General features: G+C 42.7%; 1 protein-coding gene across 1 annotated transcript in view; it reads right to left on the bottom strand.

Moving 5' to 3' along the window:
- The window catches only part of LOC124788762 (synaptotagmin-5), a gene marked incomplete at its 5' end in the record, with an annotated part of 215,669 nt that overhangs the window by 137,349 nt on the left and 51,271 nt on the right, over positions 1–27,049 (bottom strand). Inside the window, one exon of the mRNA XM_047256045.1 lies at positions 8,336–8,744. Coding sequence (XP_047112001.1) covers positions 8,336–8,744 — 409 coding nt within the window. The remainder of the gene's footprint in view (positions 1–8,335; positions 8,745–27,049) is intronic.

The raw sequence follows: 27,049 nt of genomic DNA on the forward strand, positions 1-27,049 counted from the left end.
CAGCTAATGTCTGTAAGTCGTCTGTGTCGTAATTCATAGTGGTTGCTGGATGTACATCTACATCTACACAGATACTCTGCAAACCACTGTACGGTGCGTGGCGGAGGGTACCCTGTATCACTACTAGTCACTTTCTTTCCTGTGTCACTCGTCACTCGCAAATACAGCGTGGGAAAAACGACTGTCTGTATGCCCTCTGGCGGGCGGGGAGGGGGGGGGGGATGTATACTCTAATCTGCAAGCGGTCCATGTGAGCGAAACAAAAGTTGGGATTGCATTAGATGAAAATGGGGGACCATGAGGGTGATTTCTGTTTAGGCAGGTCACAACCAAAATTGCAATTCATCTCATAGAGCTGTAGCTTACTCCTGGTACATCACTGTTCATTTCACTTGTGGAGGTGGAGGGTGAAGCAACTCTTTCTTTCGCTCTTCCGCTCCGTAATTTCTCGTATCTTATCTTTGTGGTCCGTACGCTCAATGTATGTTGGCGAAGGTAGAATCATTCGGCAATCAGCTTCAAATGGCGGTTCTCTAATTTTTCTCAATGGTGTCCGAAAGAACTAACAACATATTTATACATAGGATGTTCCGGAACTATTCCTTGAAATTAATACAGGAGGGGGAGAACATCAAAACAAACATATTTAGTTATGGTACCCATAGTCCCTGACGACAATTTCTGACGCTGTGGGCAATTTACACAGAAGGTAGTTTAGCATGCTAGTTACAACAGTGTCATTCACAGGTCCTGCTCGAATGCGCTACCATTGGCCTGTATGCACGCAGTACATCGTCGGATCCGTTCGAAGATTCCTGGCATGACTGCAATGGTACCAGCAGCGACGGCAATTCTAGCGACGAAGACTTCTTCTGTTTCCACAATGGTTTCATACACAAGCTTCTCCACATGTCCCCAGAGTAAGAAACCAAGACATGTGAGGAATGGTGACCTGAGTGGCCGTCCTTTGTCTAACAGTCAATGGCGCATCCAACCAGTACAGTTAACCATCCATACACTGACCAGCTTTGAATGTCAGTACACATTCCCACTCAGCGACACCGACACAAAAGCTTACGTCAGCACCACTAGCAAAATGTTCCTGACTTTACTAGTTGACTTCAGAGACTATACGTTCCTTATCGAAATATATTTGTTGTGATGTTCTCTAGCACCCGCATTAATTTGAACGAATACTATATGTTCGTTATCGAAATACAGGGTGTACATTAAGTCCGGGAACACTTTCAATTATTTATTGCACAAGAACCAAACATTGTACAGATATCATACATATGACATTTTGAAGAGAAACCCTAAAAGTATTTTTTCCATATATACCGCCACAGCGTAGTTTGGTAATTTTCCGATAGTCAGAGCGAGTTCAGGTGCGGATCGAGCTTTCTGTGTGTTGGAGTTCGACAAAAACAAGTGTGCTACAGCTCTTCAACGGATGTTTAGAATCAAGTACGGTAAGAAGCTAACAACAAATTCGTTGCGACGGGTTGCTTGTGCCCGGCAAAGAGAGACGGACATCCCAGTGTGAGTGAAGTGAATGTGGAGCGCGTACGAGAGACAGTCATAAGGAGTCCAAAGAAATCGGTTCGTCGTGCATCCCGTGAACTCGAAATGGCTCCAATGACAGTGTGGAAAGTCCTGCGACAGAAGTTGTCTGAAACCATTCAAATTGGAGCTAGTGCAGAAGCTCAATGACGACGACAAAGACAAGCGTTTTGAGTTTTGTTCGCAGTTGCAACAATTGAATGAGGATGGGAATGGCATTGTTGATCGCTTAATTTTTAGCGACGAAGCCACTTTTCACACTAATGGGAAAGTGAACGGGCATAATTATCAAATCTGGGGTACAAAGCATCCACACGAATGTACTGAATCTGAGCACGATTCCTCAAAGGTAGATCTTTTTTGTGCCTTGTCACATTGAAAACTGTATGGGCCATTCTTCTTCGCCGAGAACACTCTCGCTGGATATTCCTACTTGGACATCTTGCAGCAATGGCTGATGCCTCAAATGCAATCGATCTCTCTGTTCATCTTGCAGCAGGATGGGGCTCTACCCCATTTTCATCGTGAAGTTCGTGGGTACCTGAACACGGAGCCGCCGCATCGATGGATCGGCCGTGTTACAGAAGGGGACAGCTGTTTCATTATATGGTCTCCCCAATCACCAGATCTCACCCCGCGTCACTTTTTTCTGTGGAGACACATTAGAGATCTGGTGTATGCGCCGCCTCTACCACGTGATGTAGCAGAGCTCCAGGAGAGTATACGGGAAGCGACTGCCGCAGTCGACGATGCCATGCTGGCTCGGTTATGGCAAGAATTCGGTTACCGTATTGGCGTTTGCCGGGTCACTCATAGTTCGCATATCGAATGTTTGTAAAAAAACTTTCAGAGTTTCTCTTCAAACTGCAATATGTATGACATCTACATCTACGTGATTACTCTGCTATTCACAATAAAATGAACCACCTTCAAACTGTCTCTCTAACGTTCCAATACCGAACGGCACGCGCGAAAAACGAGCACTTAATTTTTTCTGTGCGAGCTCTGATTTCTATTATTTTATCGTGATGATCGTTTCTCCCTATTTAGGTGGATGCCAACAGAATTTTTTTGCAATCGGAAGAGAAAACTGGTGATTGAAATTTCATGAGAAGATCCCGGCGCAACGAAAAACGCCTTTGTTTTAATGATCGCCACTGCAATTCACGTACCATGTCTGTGACACTATCTCCCCTATTTCGCGATAACACAAACCGATCATCCGTCAGTCCCACCTGATGCTGATCCCACACCACACAGCAGTACTCCAGAATAGGGCGGACAAGCATGGTGTAAGCAGTCTCTTCAGTAGACCTGTTGCTCCTACTAAGTGTTCTGTCAATGAATCGCAGTCTTTGGTTTGCTCTACCCACAATATTGTCTTTGTGATCGACCCAGTTTAGGCTATTTCTAATTGTAATCCCTAAATACGAGGGCATTTCGAAAAGTAGAGATACAATGGCTCGCAGTCCTTAAATAGAACGTTTATTTAGAAAACGTTAGTTACATCTTATTAACTGGATTATTTGTTATTTTTCGACATAATCACCCTCGTTGTCCAAACATTTGTTAAGTCGGTGCATCCCACAGCCATAGAAGGTTGCCGCCTGTTGTCGGAACCACATTTCAACTTCATCTTTGATCTCTTCATCGTCATGGAATGATTTTCCACCAAGATGTGACTTCAGGTAACGGAAGACATGGAAGTCGGTGGGCGCAAGGTCCTGGCTGTAAGGCGGATGGTCCAATATGTCCCATTTGAATTGTTTGAGTAGTGCTTTGGTTACGAGCGCTGTGTGAGGCCGAGTGTTGCCATGAAGCAAGCGGACTCCACAGCATTAATTGTCGTTCCAGGAGGAATAAATTCCAACAGAAGAATTCCTTGTCTGTCCCAAAAAACAGAAGCCATGATTTTCTTCGCTGAAATCGACGTTTTGCATTTCTTGGCTTTTGGCGAATTCAAATGGCGCCATTGCATTGATTGTTGCTTGGATTCAGGTGTATGGTGATAAACCCACGTCTCGTCACCTGTCACAATGTGATTAAGGAACTCATGACCTGCTTCGGAATAGTGTGTGAGGAAGTCGAGTTCAAAGCCCATCCTTATCTTTTTGTGTTCTTCCGTTAACAGTTTTGGAAACCCAGCGTGCACACAAATTCCTGTACCCTAACTTGACAGTCACAACGTCATAAAGAGTTGTCATTGACACGTCCTGTATATGATGCAATTCTTTCAATGTGAGATGTCTATTTGCATGAATTGCTTCCTCCGTTCTCCAAACAAGGGCATCGAAGATCACAGATGGCCGACCTGTTCTTTGTCCATCATGAGTATCGGTCCTACCTTCAGAGAAATGACGACACCATTTCGTTACATTTTGTCGATTCATAATGTTCCCAAAAACGGAAACAATTTCTTTGTGAATATCCGCTGGTCGCTGACCTTTTGCATGAAGAAAACGTATGACGGAGCGCACTTCACATTTGGCGGGATTTTGAATCGGCGCAGCCATTTTAAACACGACCTTCTCCAACCAGAAGCAACGTTCAACTGCCAAACGACCGCGAGGAGAAAGCTAACGGTTCAAGGTTAACACCAGTGTTGCCAACTTGCTCGCCAACCTTTCTGTTCCTCTGGTGCACGGTGTATCTTTACTTTCCGAAATACCCTCGTATTTAGTTGAATTTACAGCCTTCAGACTTGTGTGTCTTATCGCTTAATCGAAATTTAGCTGATTTCTTTTAGTACTCATGTGAGTAACTTCACACTTTTCCTTATTCAGGGTCAATTGCCACTTATCGCACCATGCAGATATCAAAATCATTTTGCAAATCGTTTTGATCATCTGATGACTTTACAAGATGGTAAATGACAGCATCATCTGCAATCAATCTAAGACGACTACTCAGATTGTCTCCTATGCCGTTAATATAGATCAGGAACAATAGAAAACCTATAACACTTCCTTGGGGAACGTCGGATATTACTTTTGTTTTACTTGATGACTTTCCGTCTATTACTACGAACTGTGACGTTTCTGACAGGCTGTGCTGCTGTTCCCGGCGGAGGTTCGTGTCCTCCCTCGGGCATGGGTGTGTGTGTTTGTCCTTTGGATAATTTAGGTTAAGTAGTGTGTAAGCTTTGGGACTGATGACCTTAGCAGTCAAGTCCCAAAGATTTCACACACATTTGAACATTTTTTGATTTTTGTTTCTGACAGGAAATCACGAATCCAGTCGCACAACTGCGGCGTTACTCCGTAGGCATGCAGTTTGGTTAGAGGACGCTTGTGAGGAATGGTGTCGAAAACCTTCTGGAATTCTAAAAATATGGAATCAATTTGACATCCCTTGTCGATAGCTCTTATTACTTCATGAGTATAAAGAGCTAGTTGTGTTTCACAAGAACGATATTTTCTGCAACCGTGCTGACTATGTGTTTTCTTCGAGGCACTTCATAATGTTCGAATACAGTATATGTTCCAAAACCCTACTGCAAATCGACGTTAGTGATATAGACCTGTAATCCAACGGATCTGTACAATGTTTAGTTCTTGTGCAATAAATAATTGAAAGTGTTAGCGGACTTTATATATGCTAAAGACAACACACACACATCCATGCCCGAAGGAGAACTCGAACCTCCGACGGGGCAGCCGCGCGAACCGTGACAGGGCGCCCAAGACCGCACGGCTGTTCTCTAGCGTCCGCATTAATTTAACCCTGTAACGGTAAGGTGAAATTTCCTGACATAAACGGTAAGGCGGGGTTGGATCAGACCCAACGCTCCAAATATCGATTTTTCGGGGTAAAATAAAAAATGAATAATGGGAAAAAGTTTTATTATCAATATTAAACACATATAATATTTGTTATAACAACAAGTTTTTTATTTTTATAGTCAATAAGTAAGAATATAAAGTACTTTGGAAAAAATAGGAACTTGATCACAAAAAAATATCTTAATAGAAATATTCTCTATAAAATTATTGAAAACATAGTAAAAATCAATAGATTCAGTCATCAACCAGTAACTTGAGTGATTTAGAAATTCTAAAGATAGGAACTAAATGAGAAACATCTCTTACTAATTGTAGAAAATAATTATAGTGTCAGCAGTTGCGAAATATAAAGTTCTCAATAATAAATGTCTTTGTACGCATAATCTAATAGGAACAAATAACAAATGTATAATGTTATCCTGTAAACGATCACATACAGCCCTGAAAATACATATTTGGCACAATTTATCACATCTCAGTTTCTTTACAGCCAGGGTATATAATAACTTTATGCTCCCCACATATAGAATGATTACACTTACTACAAAAAGCATTCCACTTCCTATATTTTGATCTGTCACAAAAATCACATATTCTTTTCTTTAGTGGCTGTGCTTGGGTAGGCTTGTCTAGTTCGATTGGTTCATTTTCTACATACTTTCCAATAGACGAACGGAGCTCACGGGGAAGATGTGTGTTATTCAACTTCTTTTCCATAAGAGGTTTTGTCAAAGAGAGCGCAAGATTTTTGGGAAATGATATTCTCGCGTCATTTGAAAAGCTGTCCATTTTGCTATTGCTTTTGTAAATGATAAAACTATTTATAGCAGCGATGCCTAAAATAGCATAAAAGTACCGCATGGGCCATATTCTCGATTTTCTTTTTGTGGTCCTGCTGGGGCAAAGCATATCTAATACATCGACCCCTCCTTTAGTTAGAGTGTAGAACTCCACAATGTCAGGCTTATTTGATTTTTCATTTATCTCTCCAGAGAAGTGCATAGACGATATCAGTAAAACTTTTTAATTTTTCTTTGGGGTAAATGACACCAAAGTTTTGTCGTCCTGATACATAAATGTTGAAGAGCCAACTGGAGCGGAAAGCAGCATTGATGGTGGTATTTGGGGTTTGTTCCTCCTCAATGTACCTCTAAATGTGAGTTTCTTTTGGAGGAGGGCGCCAGTCACCTCCAGTGAGGAGAACCAATTGTCCGCTGTAATGTTTCTATTAGAACCCCTGATAGATTCCGTCAGGCGCAAAACATACTGGGCAGGTAAAGGCAAATCTCCAGGTCTTCTATTTATTCTGTTGTCCTTGCCAGTGTATGGAATGCCACGCAAAAAATAGAATGTCCTTGCGTCGCATAGTGACATTATTTTCAACCCATATTTGTCGGGTTTCGATGGGATATACGTTTTGAACGGACAGGCACCCCGAAAACTCAGCAGAGTCTCATCTACTGTGACATATTCAGATGGACCATCATTTTTTTCACTGTTAGATTCAAACATGTCCCACACTTCTCTGAAAGCCGCAAATTTGTCATTGATTTTTCTGGCCTCTCTGGTGGCTTTATCATCAAAACAGAGATTTTCTAGAAGAAATGCAAACATTTTCTTGCACATAGTGCAACGGAATACCGGAGGTCCATAGGTTGCTGAGAACATCTCATCTACACTGAGCATATAATTTTTTAGGATACCACTCATGAAGAGAAGGTCCATCAACCCTTTTATTTCAATGCTCTCTGTTGGTGAATGAAACCACTGCACCGTATTGTACTGTTGCCTAGATTTCTCGATTCCAAGATTTGTGTACAAAACAATCTTTTCCATAATTTTCTAATCTATAAATAATAAAAATATTTCCAATTCACTAGTGACCCTCCTTGCTTTCCCACGTGGACCAGGGAGATGAGTAATAATATTTTACGCTGGTGTCCTAGAAAATTTTGAATGGATGGGTTTGTTGGTCCATATTGTCTCTAAGTCTTCACCTAGCTCAAAATTTCTCTCATCATTTACATCTGACTGAGAATTATCAAACTCGACTTCTCCTGCCGCACAATGAAATACATCTTCCTCGTCATCAGTATTAGATAATACATCTTCCTCGGTTTTTGAACAGTTTTCTGCATCGATATTGTCGCCATCCTCTGACTCAGCCTCCTGTCGGAGAAACTCGTTGTATATCTCCTCAGGAGTTCTAAGGAGTTGATGCGCCATTTTAGTAAGATACTAGAAGAGAAAACAAAACTTAGATGTAATATAAACGTCCGCAGCTCATGGTCGTGCGGTAGCGTTCGCGCTTCCCACGCCCGGGTTCCCGGGTTCGGTTCCCGGCGGGGTCAGGGATTTTCTGTGCCTCGTGATGACTGGGTGTTGTGTGATGTCCTTAGGTTAGTTAGTTTTAAGTAGTTCTAAGTTCTAGGGGACTGATGACCATAGCTGTTAAGTCCCATAGTGCTCAGAGCCATTTGAACCATTTGTTATATAAACATCAACATGGGGTTGAATCCTCCCCCCAAAAGAAAGTAATAAGTGTGACGTAAACAGTAAGGTGGGGTCGGATCCAACCCGGGCACGGGTAATGTAGGTTTCGGACAGAGAGGGTAGCTGCAGGTCACTCACCAGACTGACGTGGCCTCCTCGGCGTTCACGGGACGACTGGCTGGTAGTGTAGCTGGAACCACAGCGCTCTCAGAAAACGGAGTGGGGAGTTATAAACAAAACAGACTCGCTGGGGTCGGATCCAACCCCAACCTCGCCGTTAGAGGGTTAAACGAACAGTTTCGGAACATCCTGTGTAGACCACTTTGGAGATCACTGATATGTAATCCTTCGCCAGAGGAAACGCCACCGAGAAGCGATTCTCGGTAACTGCGTGTCAAGAGGCTATAGGAAGTGAGGGGGCTTGCCGGCGATGTGTGAGCAGCGAGGCTGTAGCATAAAAGTACAGCGAACCACTGGGAGTGCAGTCGAATACTCACCTTCGATGAGGTGAATGTGCAGGTCGGACTTGTCGAAGTCGTAGTGCAGGCGCAGGTGGAGGCGGCCGAGGCTGCGGCCGCGGGTGCGCGCGTCCAGGAAGAGCGGGCCGTCGCGGCGCGCGTACAGGTCGGGCTGCAGCGCGCCCAGCGGCGAGGCGGGAGGATCGCGCGACGGCGGCGGCGTGCCGGGCCCCGCCGACAGCAGCAGCGGCGACAGGCAGCGGCCGGCGCGCGGCTGCGGCTGCACCTGCTGCAGCGACGGAGACGGCGACGGCGACGGCGACGGCCCGGGCCCGGGGCACGAGGGGCACGGCGAGGCGGCGCGCGCGCCCACCGGCGACGGCGACCGGTCCGGCCCGCCCAGCGGCGTGCGGATCACGGGGCTCGAGCCGCGCTGCGACCCCTGGCTCTGCCACACACGCAAAGCGCACACGCTCAAGCCCGAGGGCTGGTCAAAGCCTGATCGACACGGTGCGAGGCAAGCCGTGGCATCGGAAACCGGCGACCCTGCTGTAGTACGACGCTTATACGAGGATAATCCAGGAGGGGAACGACTCTTTTGCTTTAATACGAAGGACATGCGTGAAGTTTTAATCGTCACCTCGAAAAACATAACGTTATATCTTATACACAAGGGGCAATCAGATGAAAACTGAATACCTGTCACAACGGGACCATGGAACATTAATCTCACCTGGAGACGAGACCATCAGTGTTTGTTTGGCAGAAAGTGGTCCGCCACTGGCGGATCCACAATCGCACCGGCTCTTCCACTTCCGCGTCCGACTGAAACTGACGTCCATGCATGTCTTTACCAAAGTCGCCAAAGATATGAAAGGCGAAAGATCCAAGCTATGAGGAGGATTTTGCAGCGTTTCCCAACCGTATCACCGAAGTGTAGCATTTCTCCGATTGGCAGCGTGGAGACCGGCGTTATCATACTACATGATGCCTCCATCCGACACATCCCTCGGCATGTTCGGCTTATGGCGCATCGCATTTTCTGTCCAAAGTGTTCTCAAAGAGCAGCGGATTGATTGTGGTTGCACGCTCGAGGAACTTCAAGAGCAGAGGGGACCCTGCAGTCGAATAAGAGGGTCATCATAACCTTACTGGAACTTGTGTGAACAACTTTGGATTTCTTTGGCGGGAAAGATGTGGGATGTTTCCATTGTTGGCTTTGCTGTTTGCCCTGGAGCTCTCAGAATGCTATTGAAAAGAATCATTCTGTTTCACGATAACATTCGCTCCCACACTGCTAATCGGACGAAGGCTACGCTTCAGTGATTTGGTTGGGAAACACTGCAACATCATCGATACAGTCGGATCTTTCGACATGTCATTTTCACATCCTTGACGGTATGATGAAAGACATGCTTTGGCGCCGGTTTCACTCGGACGAGGAAGTGCAACATTGCGTGTGGTTGTGCATACATCAGCTACTGACCGCGTTCTACGACCAGAAACTGAGCGGTTCATCTCCCAGTGCGATAAATGTCTTAACACGTATAGTGACTAGTTTGAATGTAACCATTCCATGATCCTGTTGCGGCGGGTATTCGGCTTTCTTTTGGCTGCCCCTCATATACACTACTGGCCCTTAAAATTGCTACACCAAGAAGAAATCCAGTTGATAAACGGGTATTCATTGGACAAATATATTATACTAGAACTGACATGTGATAACATTTTCACGTAATTTGGGTACATAGATCCTGAGAAATCGGTACCCAGAATTACCACCTCTGGCCGTAATAACGACCTTGATAAGCCTGGGCATTGAGTCGAACAGAGCTTGGATGGCGTGTACAGGTCCAGCTGCCCATGCAGCTTCAACACGATACCGCAGTTCATCAAGAGTAGTGACTGGCGTCTTGTGACGAGGCAGTTGCTCGGCCACCATTGACCAGACGTTTTCAGTTGGTGAGATATCTGGAGAATGTGCTGGCCAGGGCAGCAGTCGAACATTTTCTATATCCAGAAAGGCCCATACAGGACCTCCAACATGCGGCCGTGCATTATCCTGTTGAAATGTAGGGTTTCGCAGGGATCCAATGAAGGGTAGAGCCACGGGTCGTAATACATCTGAAATGTAACGTCCACTGTTCAAAGTGCCGTCAATGTGAACAAGAGGTGACCGAGACGTGTAAACAATGACACCCCATACCTTCACGCCGGGTGATACGCCAGTATAGCGATGACGAATACACGCTTCCAATGTGCGTTCACCGCGATGTCGCCAAACACGGATGCGACCATCATGATGCTGTAAACAGAACATGGATTCATCCGAAAAAATGACGTTTTGCCATTCGTGCACCCAGGTTCGTCGTGGGGTACACCATCGCAGGCGCTCCTGTCTGTGATGAAGCGTCGAGGGTAACCGCAGCCACAGTCTCCGAGCTGATAGTCCATGCTGCTGCAAACGTCGTCGAACTGTTCGTGCAGATGGTTGTTGTCTTGCAAACGTCCCCATCTGTTGACTCAGGGATCGAGACGTGGCTGCACGATCCGTTACAGCCATGCGGATAAGATGCATGTCATCTCGACTGCTAGTGATACGAGGCCGTTGGGGTCCAGCTCGGCGTTCCGTATTACCCTCCTGAATCCACCGATTCCATATTCTGCTAACAGTCATAAGATCTCGACCAACGCTAGCAGCAATGTCGCGATACGATAAACCGCAATGGCGACAGGCTACAATGCGACCTTTATCGAAGTCGGAAACGCGATTGTACGCATTTCTCCTCCTTACACGAGGCATCACAACAACGTTTCACCAGGCAACGCCGGTCAACTGCTGTTTGTGTATGAGAAATCGGTCGGAAACTTTCCTCATGTCAACACGTTGTAGGTATCGCCACCGGCGCCAACCTTGTGTGCATGCTCTGAAAAGCTAATCATTTGTATATCACAGCATCTTCTTCTTGTCGGTTAAATTTCGCGTCTGTTGCACGTCATCGTCGTGGTGTGCCGATTTTAATGGCCAGTAGTATATTATAAATGCAAAAGTGTGTTTATGATGAGTGTGTGTCTGTGTGAGTTAGTATATTTGTTACTCCTTGATGCTGAAAGGGCTACACATATCTGGATAAAATTTGCAATGGAGGTAGCTTGTACCTTGAATTATATTTACCTACCTATCAAAGGGGACAGTGTGAAGTGGAAAAGAAGAGGAGCCCACGACGCGCGAATACCTATGCTTTATTGAACCAGTATTTGAGAATGAGAGCACTTAGTGACTTGCAACAAACTTTACACACAAACATCAAACCATTAAGGAACATTTCTTCTCTGGAAATCCTCACAAAATCAGGAAAGAAAAAATTTTATCGCTTATTATGTTTTCGCTGTTCATCAGTAAAACTGACGCGTATGAAGAATGATGTTTTAATTTATTACTAACTGTACTAGCGATACATTTTGCAGGCAGAGTTCACAAAAACCAGTGAGTGTACCACCAAAGCTATATAATTGGACGACACGTAGTTCAGCAGATATGACGCCATAAACATTGAGATCTGTGAAAACTGCCGCAGAATGTATTCAGGGTTTCTACATATATCGCTGAATGTCCCGTCAAAATTATATCATTGTGCGACACGAAGTTCAGGAGATACAATGTCACAAACGTTGAACTGTGTGAAAATGAAACTGCAGGGTGAAGTTCGGTAGATACAGATAAGGTTTATACAAATACGTATGAAATATGTTTGACACGAGACACGGATAAAAAGCTCATCCTAAGCTCGCGGAACGATTATAACCAAATTTCGTAAACATATTAGTTACGGTTTGGCAAGAGATACTGGAGCGGGAGGGGCGGTAAGAACCACAATACTCCAATTGGGATTAGGTTGATAACTTGGAGAGAGAAGGGAGAGGAGGAGTTGAGTAGTCGGAGAGGAAGAATGAGGAGATGGATACAGGTAGGGGGGAGGAGCAGGTGGACAGATACACTATGTGATCAAAAGTATCCGGACACCCCCAAAATCATACGTTTTTCGTATTAGGTGCATTGTGCTGCCGCCTACTGCCAGGTACTCCGTATCAGCGACGTCAGTAGTCATTAGACATCGTGAGAGAGCACAACGGGGCGCTCTGCAGAACTGACGGACTTCGAATGTGGTCAGGTGATTGGGTGTCACTTGTGTCATACGTCTGTATACCATATTTCCACACTCCTTAACATCCTAGGTCCACTGTTTCCTATGTAATAGTGAAGTGGAAGCGTTAAGAGACACGTACAGGCCGACCTCGTCTGTTGACTGACAGAGACCGCCGACGATTGAAGAGGGTCGTAATGTGTAATATCTAGACCATCACACAGAAATTCCAAACTGCATCAGGATCCACTGCAAGTACTATGACAGTTAGGGGGGAGGTGAGAAAACTTGGATTTCATGGTCTAGCGACTGCTCACAAGCCACACATCACGCCGGTAAATGCTAACGACGCCTCGATTGGTGTAAGGAGCGTAAACATTGGACTGAACAGTGGAAAAACTTTTTGTGGAATGACGAATCACGGTACACAGTGTGGCGATCCGATGGCAGGATGTGGGTATGGCGAATGCCGGGTGAACGTCATCTGCCAGTTGTGTAGGGCCAACAGTAAAATTCGGAGGCGGTGGTGTTATAGTGTGGTCGTGTTTTTCATGGAGGAGGCTTGAACCCCTTGTTTTGCGAGGCACTATCACAGCATAGGCCTACATTGATGTTTTAAGCACCTTCTTGCTTTCCACTGTTGAAGAGCAATTCGGGGATGGCGATTGCATCTTTCAACACGATTGAGCACCTGTTCATAATGCACAGCCTGCGGTGGAGTGGTTGCACGATAATAACATCCCTGTTATGGGCTGGCCTGTACAGAGACCTGACGTTAATCCTATAGATCACCTTTGGGATGTTTGAGGATGCCGAATTCGTGCCAGGCCTCACCGATCGACATCGATACCTCTCCTGAGTGCAGCACTCCGTGAAGAATGGGCTGCCATTCCCCAAGAAACCTTTCACCGCCTGACTGAACGTATGTCTGCGAGATTGGAAGCTGTGATTTGGGCTAAGGGTGGGCCAACACCATATTGAATTCGGGTATTACCGATGGAGGGCGCCACGAACTTGTAAGACATTTTCAGCCAGGTGTCCGGATACCTTCGATTACATAGTCTAGAGGGGGAGGACGAGATGGACGGAGAGAAGGGGGAACTGGACAGAGAAAGGGAAGAGTTGGAAGTGGACAGGGAGAGGGAAGAGGAGGAGATGGAAAGAGAAAGGAATGAGTGAATGAGAAAGTGGGGGAGATAAACAACGAGAGGGAGGAAGAGGAGATGGGCAGAGAGAGGGGGAGGAGTAGATCGACAGAGGGTGGGGGATGGAGGAGGTGGACAGGGGGAGGGAGTGGAGAAGATGGACTAATAGAAGATTGGAATAAATACTTACCTTTTTTTTAAAAAAATAGCCATTCAACCGCGGGTAACATCAAGGGGCGCAGCTAGTAATCTATATTTTGTTTGTTTGTCTCCATTCCTGGTAAACGTAATGACCCCCGAGTCCCACAACCGTAGCAAGCCGGTAACTATTCGAAACAAAATGGCGCATACTTTTCATGAAATAGAGTTTTCTTCTTTTTCCTAACCTTATCCCGTATCTTCATGGGTTCGGTATGTTAATATGGATTTGGTAGTGTTTGCTGTATTCCGCCCCCTCCCCTGGGACGGAATTTGTGTACCCACCCACCTGCGTCTAGCGTTATTCCATGTGAAAGTGTGAGAACGTTTCCGAAATGTTTGCTGATCTTGCAACAGAGGCAGGACGTTGGTAACAGCCCGATATTCACTGAGTCGGATGTGTGAAACCGCCTAAAATTGCACACCCAGGCTGGGCGGCACACAGGCCCTAATTTCGGAACCGGCGTGGTAAAGCGCGCATCTATCCGGGCGGGTCCACTGATAGAGTATCGTGCGCTAATTCGTTTTTGGCTGCAGCAGAAATATTACAGCTCTGTCACGTCAATCCAGATGGCTAAAGAAGTCATTTTGACTTATTTGACACAGGTGCACCATTCCCACTGTTGTCGAAAACGAATTAGCGCACGATACTGCACCTTATCGATGGGCTGTGCCGTTTTATTTTTGATGCTCTTGCCGGCCGGAGTGGCCGTGCGGTTCTAGGCGCTACAGTCTGGAGCCGAGCGACCGCTACGATTGCAGGTTCGAATCCTGCCTCGGGCATGGATGTGTGTGATGTCTTTAGGTTGTTGTTGTTGTTGTTGTGGTCTTCAGTCCTGAGACTGGTTTGATGCAGCTCTCCATGCTAATCTATCCTGTGCAAGCTCCTTCATCTCCCAGTACCTACTGCAACCTACATCCTTCTGAATCTGTTTAGTGTATTCATCTCTTGGTCTCCCTCTACGATTTTTACCCTCCACGCTGCCCACCAATGCTAAATTTGTGATCCCTTGATGTCTCAGGACATGTTCTACCAACCGATCCCTTCTTCTAGTCAAGTTGTGCCACAAACTTCTCACCAATTCTGTTCAGTACCTCCTCACTAGTTACGTGATCTACTCACCTAATCTTCAACATTCTTCTGTAGCACCACATTTCGAAAGCTTGTCTTTAGGTTAGTTAGGTTTAATTAGTTCTAAGTTCTAGGCGACTGATGACCTCAGAAGCTACGTCGATAGTACCTCAGAGCCATTTGAACCATTTTTTTTTACTGCTCTTGCGGCGTGTTACGGTACTGTGGAATGGGGATTTCTAAGTTTTCCATGGCTGCAGACGTGTACCTACGAACAAATAAAGCGTTAATTACACGACGTTATTTTTTCGAGGCGAATCACAACTTTGTGACTATTTCCCATAAATTCGAGAAGTATGTTTTATTGGCGAAACACATGTCACATAGAAAATCGGAACTCACTTTTTTCTCTACGCAGTCACCTTCGTTGTTAAAACACGTATGACATCTATCCATAAGTTTTAGAATTCCCGTGTCATAGTCGGTGGCCACCTCTAAAAATGGCACATTTTGTCGGGTGTGATACCCGGTATGGCATGTCGAGTCCCTACATGATGCCGTGTATAAGCTAGTCGGCCTTCAGAATAATTAGGGACCTGGTATAGCCTGTTGGAAACGGCCAGATCTCTCGACTAAGCCGATTGGCCCTACTTTCCTGTGTTGGACGGGGCATGTGTAGTGATGATAGCTCAAAAGAATACCAGCGAGTGATGGGAGAGAACTCGGAAAACGTCACAACAGCCGCATCTCTCGCTTCTTCCTACCCGCGGCAGCATACGTTTGTCGCACCCGCTGCCACAGTCCTGTCGGCACTCCTACGGTCCGTTAAATCGCTGTGTGTGAACACAGCCCACTGTCAGCCCTCCCTCTCCTGCCCCCATATCAGGGCCTTAAACCTGCCTCCCCCCTCCCCCTCTCCACCTGGGTCTTAACCCTTTCGCACTCGAATTTTTATTCTTTGACTTTGACACTTCACAATTTTGTTATATCGTCATGATCAACTGGAAATTGTTTTACTACAAAGAAAATGTGGAAAAAATATATTTTGATCTTTATTTCATTTTCTTTTCGAAAAGGGACTTGAGAGTGCCGTCGGGTCACAATGGTACTGTCATCGAAAAACATTACTTCTTGTGAAATGCTGATGATAAAAACAGTTCTTTTTCTCGTTGCCACAAACACCTTACATTGGGAACACTTTGAATGAGGTGTTGATTCTATATTATAAATAGCACAGTTTTCACATCTCTCACCATTAGCAACAAAACCAAGCTATGAGCTCAAAGATTTTGGGTTCAGTATCATCTGAGAGTGAAAATTCCTTCTTCATTCTTTTGTCCTGAAAAGAGTAGGATGTTTCATGCTATCACTGCTCTCTTCAAATTGAATTCTTTCCCCTTCTAGGAAATAAGTGGAAGTATTTTGCTGGTATGGTGTGATTTTCCGTTTGTTTGGTCTTTGAATTGTTGAGTCTGAATCTTCCAGAAAAAAATGTTCAAATGTGTGTGAAATCTTATGGGACTTAACTTTTTTAAAGTCATCAGTCCCTAATCTTACACACTACTTAACCTAAATTAGCCTAAGGAGGAACACACACATCCATGCCCGAGGGAGGACTCGAACCTCCGCCGGGATCAGCCGCAATTCTTCAAGAACCTGATACGTTTCATAATAACTACATTCCTCATTTGGTGTATCAATATCGGATGGAGCCGCTCCAATCTCTCATTACGTTTCAGCTTTCTTGCCATTACAGTCCTTAACATTTTCTGGTTATAAACGATTATTATCATAAACAGACTTAGCACGAAATGCAGAAAAAATAATAAGACCGTTTTATCACAGGAAACACTCAGAATCAAGCACAGACTGTCCACCTTGCAACTGCACGCAACAAAATAGTGAGAGCACTGCACCTTCATAAAAAATTTAAATTGCACGATTTGTTCATCTTCAAGTAATCTGTCATGGGCGATGGACAACCGTATCGAGTTTCATCTTGTACATTTGTTCACCATTATTGAATAGTTCATAACATTTTCTCATGTATGTTTCGTTCATTACTCTATCACTATATACTTCCATTAGCGGACGATAAATATTCGCAGGTATCAACTTTCGAACATTAAAAAAATTGAAAAATGGCTCAAATGGCTCTGAGCACTATGGGACTTAACATCTGAGGTCATTGGTCCTCTAGAACTTAGAACTACTTCAACCTAACTAACCTAAGGACATCACACGCATCCATGCCCGAGGTAGGATTCGAACCTGCGACCGTAGCGGTCGCGTGGTTCAAGACTGAAGCGCGTAGAACCGCTCGGCCACTCTGGCTGGCAAAAAGGAAAAAAAATCGAGTAATATATCTGACCTTACAGTCGTCAGCATATTTATTCACGCATTTCATTATAAACAATTGCAGAAAGCACAATAACGTCTTTCACCTGGCTCTGGCCCAATACTTTTAAAATACCAGTGGTCACAGGTGTCAGAGGGATGCCTTTTTTAGGATAGGGAAGGAGGAAAGAAAACGAGTTTTAAGAGAGATTGGCAGACACACTCAGTTTGAGAAAACAGATGAACAGGAGTCAGATTTTATCATACAGCCTCCATTTAAACAGTGTTTAACAGAAAGTAATCAGAAACTGCCAGTTCATCTTCGCCAAAGCAGTTACAATCCCATTAGTATGCAGTATCAGTTATCTTTAGTACACCAGAACATTCCGGGACTTAGAAATAAAGTTGATGAACTACTCATTTGTATCGATGAACTGAATTCATCTAACCAAATTGACATAATCTGCCTCTCTGAACATCAAGTGACCACTGATATAGATATGTTAGACATTTCAGGATTTAAGCTAGCTTCCTACTTCTGCAGAGTAGATATGGATGGAGGAGGAGTTGCCACATTTATCAAAAACTGCCATAAATTCAAGAACATTGACATTAATAAATTCTGTTTACAGCAGCATCTAGAAGCATGTGCAACAGAAGTAGAGTTCCGTAACAGATCCTATATAATAATAACTATTTACCGAGCACCTGCAGGAAATTATAATCTATTCTTAGATCATCTAGAAGCTCTTTTGGGTTATTTAACAGGAAGAAACAAAGAAATTTTGATTGCTGGTGAGTTTAATACAGATTTTCTAATACAATCTTCCAGTAAACATTCACTGCGGTTAGTAATGTTGTCTTTCAATCTAACTCACACTGTAAACTTTCCAAATAGGATCACTAAATCCTCAAGGACAGCCATTGATAACATTTTTATAGACAAATCAAAGGAACAAAATCATATCATAAAACCTGTTATAAATGGACTATCAGATCATGACATGCAGCTCCTTGTTTTAGATGTAAATTCTAAGCAGATTATCAAGACTGCTAAATCTGAGTACAGGAGAGTAGTCAATCAACCAAAAATTGAGTGTTTTAGAAAACTGCTCAAAGATATGAACTGGAAAGATGTTTATAGTGCTCATGACATGAATGAAAAATATAACACATTCATGAACAATGTCAGTACCATGTTTGAGAACTGTTTTCCTGTAAAAGTTACTCAAATTAAACATAAGTCTATAATAAAACCGTGGATTACACAAGGAATAAAGATTTCCCGTAAGACAAAAAGGAAAATGTATCTGTCGACCAAGAATAGCTCCAATGCTGATGATTTAGCTAAATACAAGGAATACTGTAAAACATTAAAAAAAGTAATTCAGACGTCTAAACAAATGCACTACGAGAAGAAGATAGCAACGTCAGGGAACAAAATAAAAACAATATGGGGTATAGTGAAAGAGCAGACTGATAGAACCAGAAAGGAACAGGAGCAAATAGCACTAAGGGTAGATGACACATTAGTAACTGATGGGCATAGTGTAGCAAATCTATTTAACAAGTACTTTATATCCGTTACTGATAGAATGGGACTTTCAGGATCAGTAAATAATGCCCTTGAATATCTGAAACTAGCCTTCACAAATAGCTTCAAGTACATGAATATATCACTCACTTCACCAAAAGAAATAACTTCCATAATAAAATCTTTAAAAACAAATCATTCTAGTGGGTATGATGAAATATCAACAAAGTTAATTAAGGCATGTTCTTGTGAGTTTAGTACAATTCTAAGTTACTTGTGTAACCAGTCAATTATAACTGGCTAAAATATGCAGATGTTAAGCCTCTATTCAAGAAAGGGGATAAAGAGATACCATCAAACTACAGACCGATTTCACTTTTGCCAGCATTCTCAAAAATTTTAGAAAAAGTAATGTACAGGCAGCTGCTCAACCATCTGACCACAAATAACATATTATCAAGAACACAGTTTGGATTTCTGAAGGGTTCTGATATCGAGAAGGCTATTTACACCTATAGTGAACATTTACTTAATTCATTAAATAACAAATTACAAGCAGCAGGTATTTTCTGTGATTTGTCAAAGGCATTTGATTGTGTGAACCACAACATCCTTTTAAGTAAATTAGAATTCTATGGTGTCACGGGCACTGCTGCAAAATGGTTCAAGTCATACCTCACTAACAGGAAACAAAGGGTGTCAGTGCAAGGGACTAGTGAATTAAGTCATCAGCCATCATCAGAATGGGAAGAAATTACATGTGGTGTCCCACAAGGATCCATCTTAGGGCCATTGCTTTTTCTTGTGTACATTAATGATCTCTCATCAGTTACACTGCCAGAAGCAGAGTTCGTTTTGTTTGCAGATGACACAAGTATTGCAATAAATAGTATGTCAAGTGTAGTTCTAGAAAGATCTGCTAATGATATTTTCATGGATATTAATAAATGGTTTAAAGCCAACTCACTGACATTAAACTTCGAAAAGACTCACTATATGCAATTCAGAACCTGTAAGAGGTTTCCACCCAGTATATGCATAAAATACGAAGAAGAGCAGATGGAAGTGGTTGACAGTCTTAAATTCCTGGGATTACAACTTGATAATAAATTCAGTTGGGAAGAACACACCACAGAACTGCAGAAACGCCTTAACAAATCTGTATTTGAAATTCGAGTGTTCGCAGACATAGGCGACATAAAAATGAAAAAGCTTGCATAGTTTGCCTACTTTCATTCCATAATGTCATATGGTATAATATTTTGGGGTAACTCTTCAAGTCAAACAAAAGTTTTCAGAGTCCAAAAGCGTGTAATACGTATTATTTGTGGAGTAAATTCACGGACGTCCAGTAGAAACCTCTTCAAAGAACCGGGTATACTAACTACTGCCTCTCAGTATATTTACTCATTAATGAAATTCGTCCTAAATAATATATCTCTTTTTCCAACAAACAGCTCAGTTCATACATACAATACCAGGAACAAAAATGATCTGCACAAGGACTTAAAATCACTTACTTTAGTTAAAAAAGGGGTCCACTACTCAGGAACACACATCTTCAATAATTTGCCAGTAAACATAAAAAATTTAGCTACAAATAAAGATCAGTTTAAAAGGAGCCTGAATGACTTACTAGTGGCCAACTCCTTCTACTCCATTGACGAATTTTTTAATAGAAACAAATGATGTATTATATATATTCATACTATTAGTATTGTTATTTCAGCTTAAAAAAAATAAAATAAATTGACATGTTCCACATCCACGAGGACCTCCTCAGCACGGATCTATGGAACGAAAAACTAATCTAATCTAATCTAAACAAACAGGATGCCAAGATTACGGTATATTGATAATTTTTACTTATGGACCGTCTGACAGCAACTGAATAAAACACAATTTTAGTGCTATACGCGTTTCGCCTTTATTTTTTGCAAGGCATCATCAGTGGCAGGTTGCGTGGACAATTTCTTACATATTACGCTCCTGTTGCATTTTTGGTGTTGTTCTTCTTCTTATGAACGCCAATTTGCGGTTTTTTCCACATTCCACAGCACTATGCACTGAACGCTTGTTTTAATTGTGTTTTATTCAGTTGCTGTCAGACGGTCCATAAGTAAAAATTATCAATATACCGTAATATTACACGCAACTGAGGAAGACAGGACTACAAAAGTTCAGGATGCCAAGAGCCTGATATCAGTCTGGGTGTGGGGAATAGGTGTTACTTTCTAGATTACTCAACGGAATTTTTCAGAATTCGTGCAAAAAAACTCTTTCAGTTCCGAAGGAAGGAAAGAAGGAAGCGTCATGATTTCAGAAGCACCCAGACGAGAAGGAATGAGGGCGCTTGTGATAACAGTCACCTCACTTAAACGTACCAAACGCATATCGACATGTCAGTAATCTGTTTTCGGTGAATGGTCTCCTTTAATCCAAAAGTATCTAGATGGAAATATTAGTGTTTTCGTTGCTGATCAGCTAAATAAAATGGAGACTTTGCAGAAGCTTTGGTGACATCAAAAGACGCAACATCAGCCAAGTGGCACGATTTCTCACGCACAGTGACGGAAATAGAATGTTTTACACCATGAACATCTTGATCGAAAACTACAAGTGACACTACCGTATTTACAAGCCTGTGAAATATACTGACTAAAATTTCATCCTTTTGCGAGCTTATTTTTAGTGTTTAGAGAACAGGAAAGAACCAATCCTGCAGGTGTTGTGTGTACCCAACGTTACTGGAACTTTTCATGTGGGGAACGGTACACAGTATTCCCAGACGAGTTATACGTTCAGCTCATCCCCGTGTTTCGGACTTCGAGAAACGTCGAATTATTGAGGTGCTTATACCGATAGATCACACAGACCGTTGGCTGTAGTGCTATAACTGCAGAGCAAATGATGATAAAGTGAACTAAGGACAACAATGTGCCAAGAAGATTAGGTACAGGTATTTCCTGAAGGACTCCTCACAAGAAGATCATAGGACTGTTCGTCTGGCTCTGACGAACGAACACAGCAGCTGAAATCTGGGCAGAGGTTACAGGCAGCGTGTCACTACACCACAAACCTTCGGGAACAGATTACTGGAATCTGTATTGAGATAACGAGTTTCCATCCGTTATTTTCTGTTGATATTGTACCACAGGCAACGGCATCAACTGGGATATTGATTCGCTTTCTGTGCTGTTCACCGGTGAGTCTCGTTTCTGTTTCTGGAGATCAAATCAATGCCAACGTGCCTCTAGACGACCTAGTGTAAAATCATAGGATGCAATGATTCTAGAGACCCATACTTCTCCAACTCCTGGGATCATGGTGTCGGGAGCTACTGGATATGGCAACAGGACCAGCTTGTTGACAGTTGAATTAGGAGAGATTAGTGTTTAACATTGTATTTATTGTTTTTAATGAAGTCTTTTTTTAAAAGTTTTCTATTAAACTTAACCCAAAATTTAAGTCTTAGTAGTAGATGTATCTTTTTTCACAGTGAATTCAATATGTTGAAGTTTGGGGCCTTACTTACCTGTCAGTATCTCTTTAAAATCTGTATTGTGAGCAAAAGCCAACAAAATCAACGAAATTTGTTAATAAATTTTTTGTAGTTATCACAAAATACCCCCCCCCCCCTTCCACTTCGTCCAGCCCCTCGGTAGTACACAGTATTGAAATGGCACTGGTATTGCTAGGACTGTGTTAAAAGATTTTTTAAGGTTATGGGCACTACTTACGCATCTGTAGTTCCTTAAAAAGCACATTGTTAATATTAGCAAACAATAATTAACGAATTTTCTTTTAATTTTTTCAGATGGGGGTAAAGTACCCGATCCCCCACTCACCTTGGCCATACAAGTTAATGAAAATGCGTGGTATTTCTAGCGTTAAAGAACATTCACGTCTTTATAGTAATAATATACTGTGCACACTCGGATGGATGGAAACACTGCACTGATCGCCCAGAAAGAAAACTCAAAATTTTACATAGAGCAGATAAGGGGCCTGCGCTGGATACTTTAGAACCTGAAACTCAGGCATGCAACATGAAAGAACCTGAAGGAGTTTCTTTCCCAATGTTTTCGACGACCTGATCCACCAGTGAAAAGTACAAGGACAGACTTGGAGGAAAGTGGCATCTGGCGGAATACAGCATCGATGTGGGGGGAAAAGCGGCTCCACCGACCTCGCCACTTGCTGCTAAGGACTACGAAGGTAAACACAGCACTGATGCCGGCGCGAGTGCTGCAGCGTTACCGCACCGCCCAGGCGGCGACATTGTTATGCTACGGTCAGTCCATTTGATAGTAAACTTATTTTAGCAGTTTTAGTAACAATTAGTTGCTGTCGTTTCACTATAGATATAGTTTTTTTACAAATGGTTTTTATTAATGACTTTCTCTTTCTGGACTTAACTTATTTAATAGTTTTTTTTTAACATTGTTTATGTACACTGATGTAAAAGGATGGCCCATTTCCTACTTCACCCTCGTAGTCTACGGCGTCCACTATTTAGATTATGTATAAGTGACTGTAGAAGACAGGGGGAAAGACAAAGTCCTGAGTTGTACCATAGCATGTTGCAAATGTTCAAATGCGCGTGGATTCCAAAGGGACCAAACTGCTGAGGTCATTCGTCCCTTGTCTTACACACTACTTAAACTAACTTACACTAAGAAGAAACCATGCCAGAGGGAGGACTCGAACCTCCGGCGGGAGGGGCCGCGCAATCCGTGACATGGCGCCTCTAAACGCGCGGCCACTCCTCCCGGCATATTGCAAAATACCATCCCGACAGCAGTCAGGTAAGTGATGTGGGGTTTTACGCTCTCATTAATGTTATTTAGATTGTAATAACAGCGAGTTTAGTACAAATTACATGTCTGCCTGCTTAGCTGAGTGGTTACGTGCAGCAGTCCCGGGTTTGATTTCCGGACAGCTTGGAGATTTTCTCCGCTCGTGGACTGGGTGTTGTGTTGTCCTCATTATCATTTCATCATCGGCACGCCAAGTCGCCCAATGTGGCGTCGACTAAAATATGACTTGCACTCGGCGGCCGAACTTCCCCGGATGGGGCCTCCGGGCCAACAATGCCACACGCACATTTCCATTTGTTTACATATTAAATACGTGTATTAGTGTGTTTTTAAGCTTGCTATTAAGGGTTCCTCTTTTTTTTACGTATTATTTCAGTAAACGTGAAAAGATCGTAAAGTCTGATTGTAGTCATATTTTTGTTTAGTTTTCTTGCAGTACTTGGAGGATCTCATTTAATTCTTCTGGTTTTCTTTCCAGCAGTTTAACTAGTGTGTGTCCATTCAGTATTATGTTCATATATCTGGAAGTAGCGTAAATCTGAAGTTGTTTGACTTAGAAACTTTTGCACTACTAATTTGTTTCAGTACTGTTTGTTTACATTAAAGTTACATTAAAATTACAGTCTGTTAATTAAGAGATTTTATAATTAAGTGAGTGCTTAGTTCTTGTTGACAGGAAATAATTAACTTTTCATGTTATATCAGACATGTGAAGCACTAACCTTTAGGCCTGATTTTTGCGGCTCGTAAATAACTAAAACTGGTGTGGAGTGAAGTTTATTAAGTGATTTAATTCTATTTTTAAACTGTAATTTGTGTTTAAATGCGTGATAAGTGTGGATGTTGCTTTAGGATAGTCAAACAGATGTGTAAATTATCGGTTGAAGTTTCACTTGCGTGACAGTGGTGGCGAACTGTATGGGTAACTCAACAAGGCTCTCCAATGAAACTGCAAAAAAAGACGAAATAATTGCTAAACAGGAGGCAACGATTTGTGCCCTTCAGACAGAATTAGAAAAGGCGAAATTTGAGCTAAATAGGTCGAAGGGGAAAAAGACTAGGAACTTGATATAGGTAACAAGAAAAGGGGAAAGGGGAACTCTCTAACTCCTTCATCTGCATTTGAGCTTACTGTATCGAATAAATTCGACTTGTAACTTAAATTAGGACGGGAAGAGCCTCATCCAACTGTAGGTCATAGTAGGGAGCAGCAGACATCTATCAAAGAAAGTAACTGTAGATCGGTACCAAAAGAGGGTAGGGAGGGAAGAGTCTTGCTGATAGGTAGCAGCCGTAGGAGGGCCGTAGGTCAGTTGGTAGAGGACAGATTAGGAACAATGTACCAGGTCACAAGTACTGTGAAGCCAAGTGCTAGCCTTAGCCAGTTGACAGAGGAAACAGCGAATTTGTGCAAAAATTTTGACAAAGAGGGTCTGGTTATTATAATAGGAGGAGCAGGGAACAACCTGGATATATTAGATGGCAGCAAGCAGTTAATATTGAGTGGTGAATTAAATATAGATTTTCTAAAGGATTCTGATGAGAAAAATAATTGGGAAATCTTGTTTGGATCCTACCATTTGACTTCAGTAATTAGCTTTCCAACATGGGTGGATAAATATAGTAGAAACATAACTGAGATGTTTTCTTTGTTGAAGATAAAGAAAGAAAACAACTTTTTACCCAGCAACAAATGCTCTCTCTGATCGTGAAGCACAGTTAGTCAGGATAAAGAAGATAGTGCCCTACGGTTTCATACTCCTTAGTGTAAATCAGTTGTAATAATTAATGACTCCAGGACAAATGTTTTTAAGAGTAGTTTACAAGAGACGTCCTGGAATGAAATTTGTAATGGATCAAATGCTGACATAATATGTAATATATATTCATGTCATTATTTGAAAATAGCTTTCCCCATGAACTAAGTGGAAAGGACATGTAAAAAACCACGGATCACTAGAGGCGTTAAAGTATATCTGTTGCCAAGAACGAGTAGAGATCCTGCAATAGTTACACTCTACAAAAAATATTCCAAATTTCTAAGATAATTTATTACAAAGTCAAGTAACATGCACATAGTGTCAGAAATCAGTAATTCTGACCACAGACATAAGACTATGTTAAATGTAGCGAAACGAGAGACAGGATAACCAGTCACAAAACAGGATAACATCACTAGTGAAATGATTGGAAGGGCTATAAATGATGAGTCACAGGTAGCAAATATATTCAATAATCGTTACTTAAATATACGACGATAGGAACTTAAATAGTGGCAACTATTTATTCACAACCGATACAAAAGAGGTACATGTTTGCACCTGTTACTGTCCTTCAAAGTAGTCACTAGCGTTGTGTAGAACCCGTTCCCAGCGATGTGGAAGGCGTAGTACACCGTTAGCAGAGCCTGTTCTGTTGAGGGTGCGAATGCTGCTGTCTACTGCTTGTCGAATCTCTGGAACAGTTCTGAAGCGAATGCCACGAAGTGGTTCCTTCATCTTCGGTATCAAACCAAAATCACAAGGACTAAGTCCCGGGAGTTTGGTGGACGGTACAGTACTTCCCAGTTCCATCGACCGAACAGAGCAGCCACAGCTTGCGCTGTATGCGCCCGCGCATTGTCGTGCAAAATAATGGGTCAGTTGCACAGAAAGTGTCGCCGCTTCTTTCGCAAAGCTCGTCGCAGGTGATTCCCCAAAAACGAACAGTAATACTGTGCATTGACGGTCTGCCTTAGAGGAACGTAATGCGTTAGGATAACACCCTCACAGTCGTACACGAGAATCACCCTAACTTTAGACCGCTCCATTCGCACCATCAACAGAATAGGCTCTGCTAGCGGTATACTACGCCTTCCACATCGCTGGCAACGGGTTCTACACAACGCTGGTGACTACTTTGAAGGACAGTAACAGGTACAAAACATGTAACTTTTTTGTATCAGTTGTGAATAAATAGTTGCCACTATCTGAGTTCCAACCCTCGTAGTAGAAAATACAGGGACAAATAGTTCAAGAGAAAAATTGCAGCAGTTTTTTGAAAAGGAAAATCCCATAAAGTTCAGTCATATGAGCGTATCACCAACTTCTCCTTCTGAAATTATGAAACATACATTCTGTCAAAAATAAAAGTTCATCTGGATTTGATATTGTTTCCAACAAAGTACTAAAGATTTATTTCCACGTAATAGACCCTGTCTACTTGAAGTATGTAATGAATCAGTAACGCAAGGCATTTTTAGAGAGACTGAAATATGCCTTTGATAAACCCCTCTTTAAGAAATGTGACATGATAGCTGTTTCGCTACTGATATCTTTTTCCAAAAAAATTGAGGAGGTGATGTGTTCTAGAAAAGAACCACACCTGAGCAAAATAGTATCCTCAGCTAATCAGTTTGGATATCAGACTCATTGCTCTACTGAGAATGGCATTTCCACGTTCACTGACCAAATTTTGCAAGCATTAGATAATAAAATAGCGCCAACTGGTATTTTATCTGACC

Source organism: Schistocerca piceifrons, chromosome 3 (assembly GCF_021461385.2).
Source record: "Schistocerca piceifrons isolate TAMUIC-IGC-003096 chromosome 3, iqSchPice1.1, whole genome shotgun sequence".
Classification (NCBI taxonomy): Eukaryota; Metazoa; Arthropoda; class Insecta; order Orthoptera; family Acrididae; genus Schistocerca; species Schistocerca piceifrons.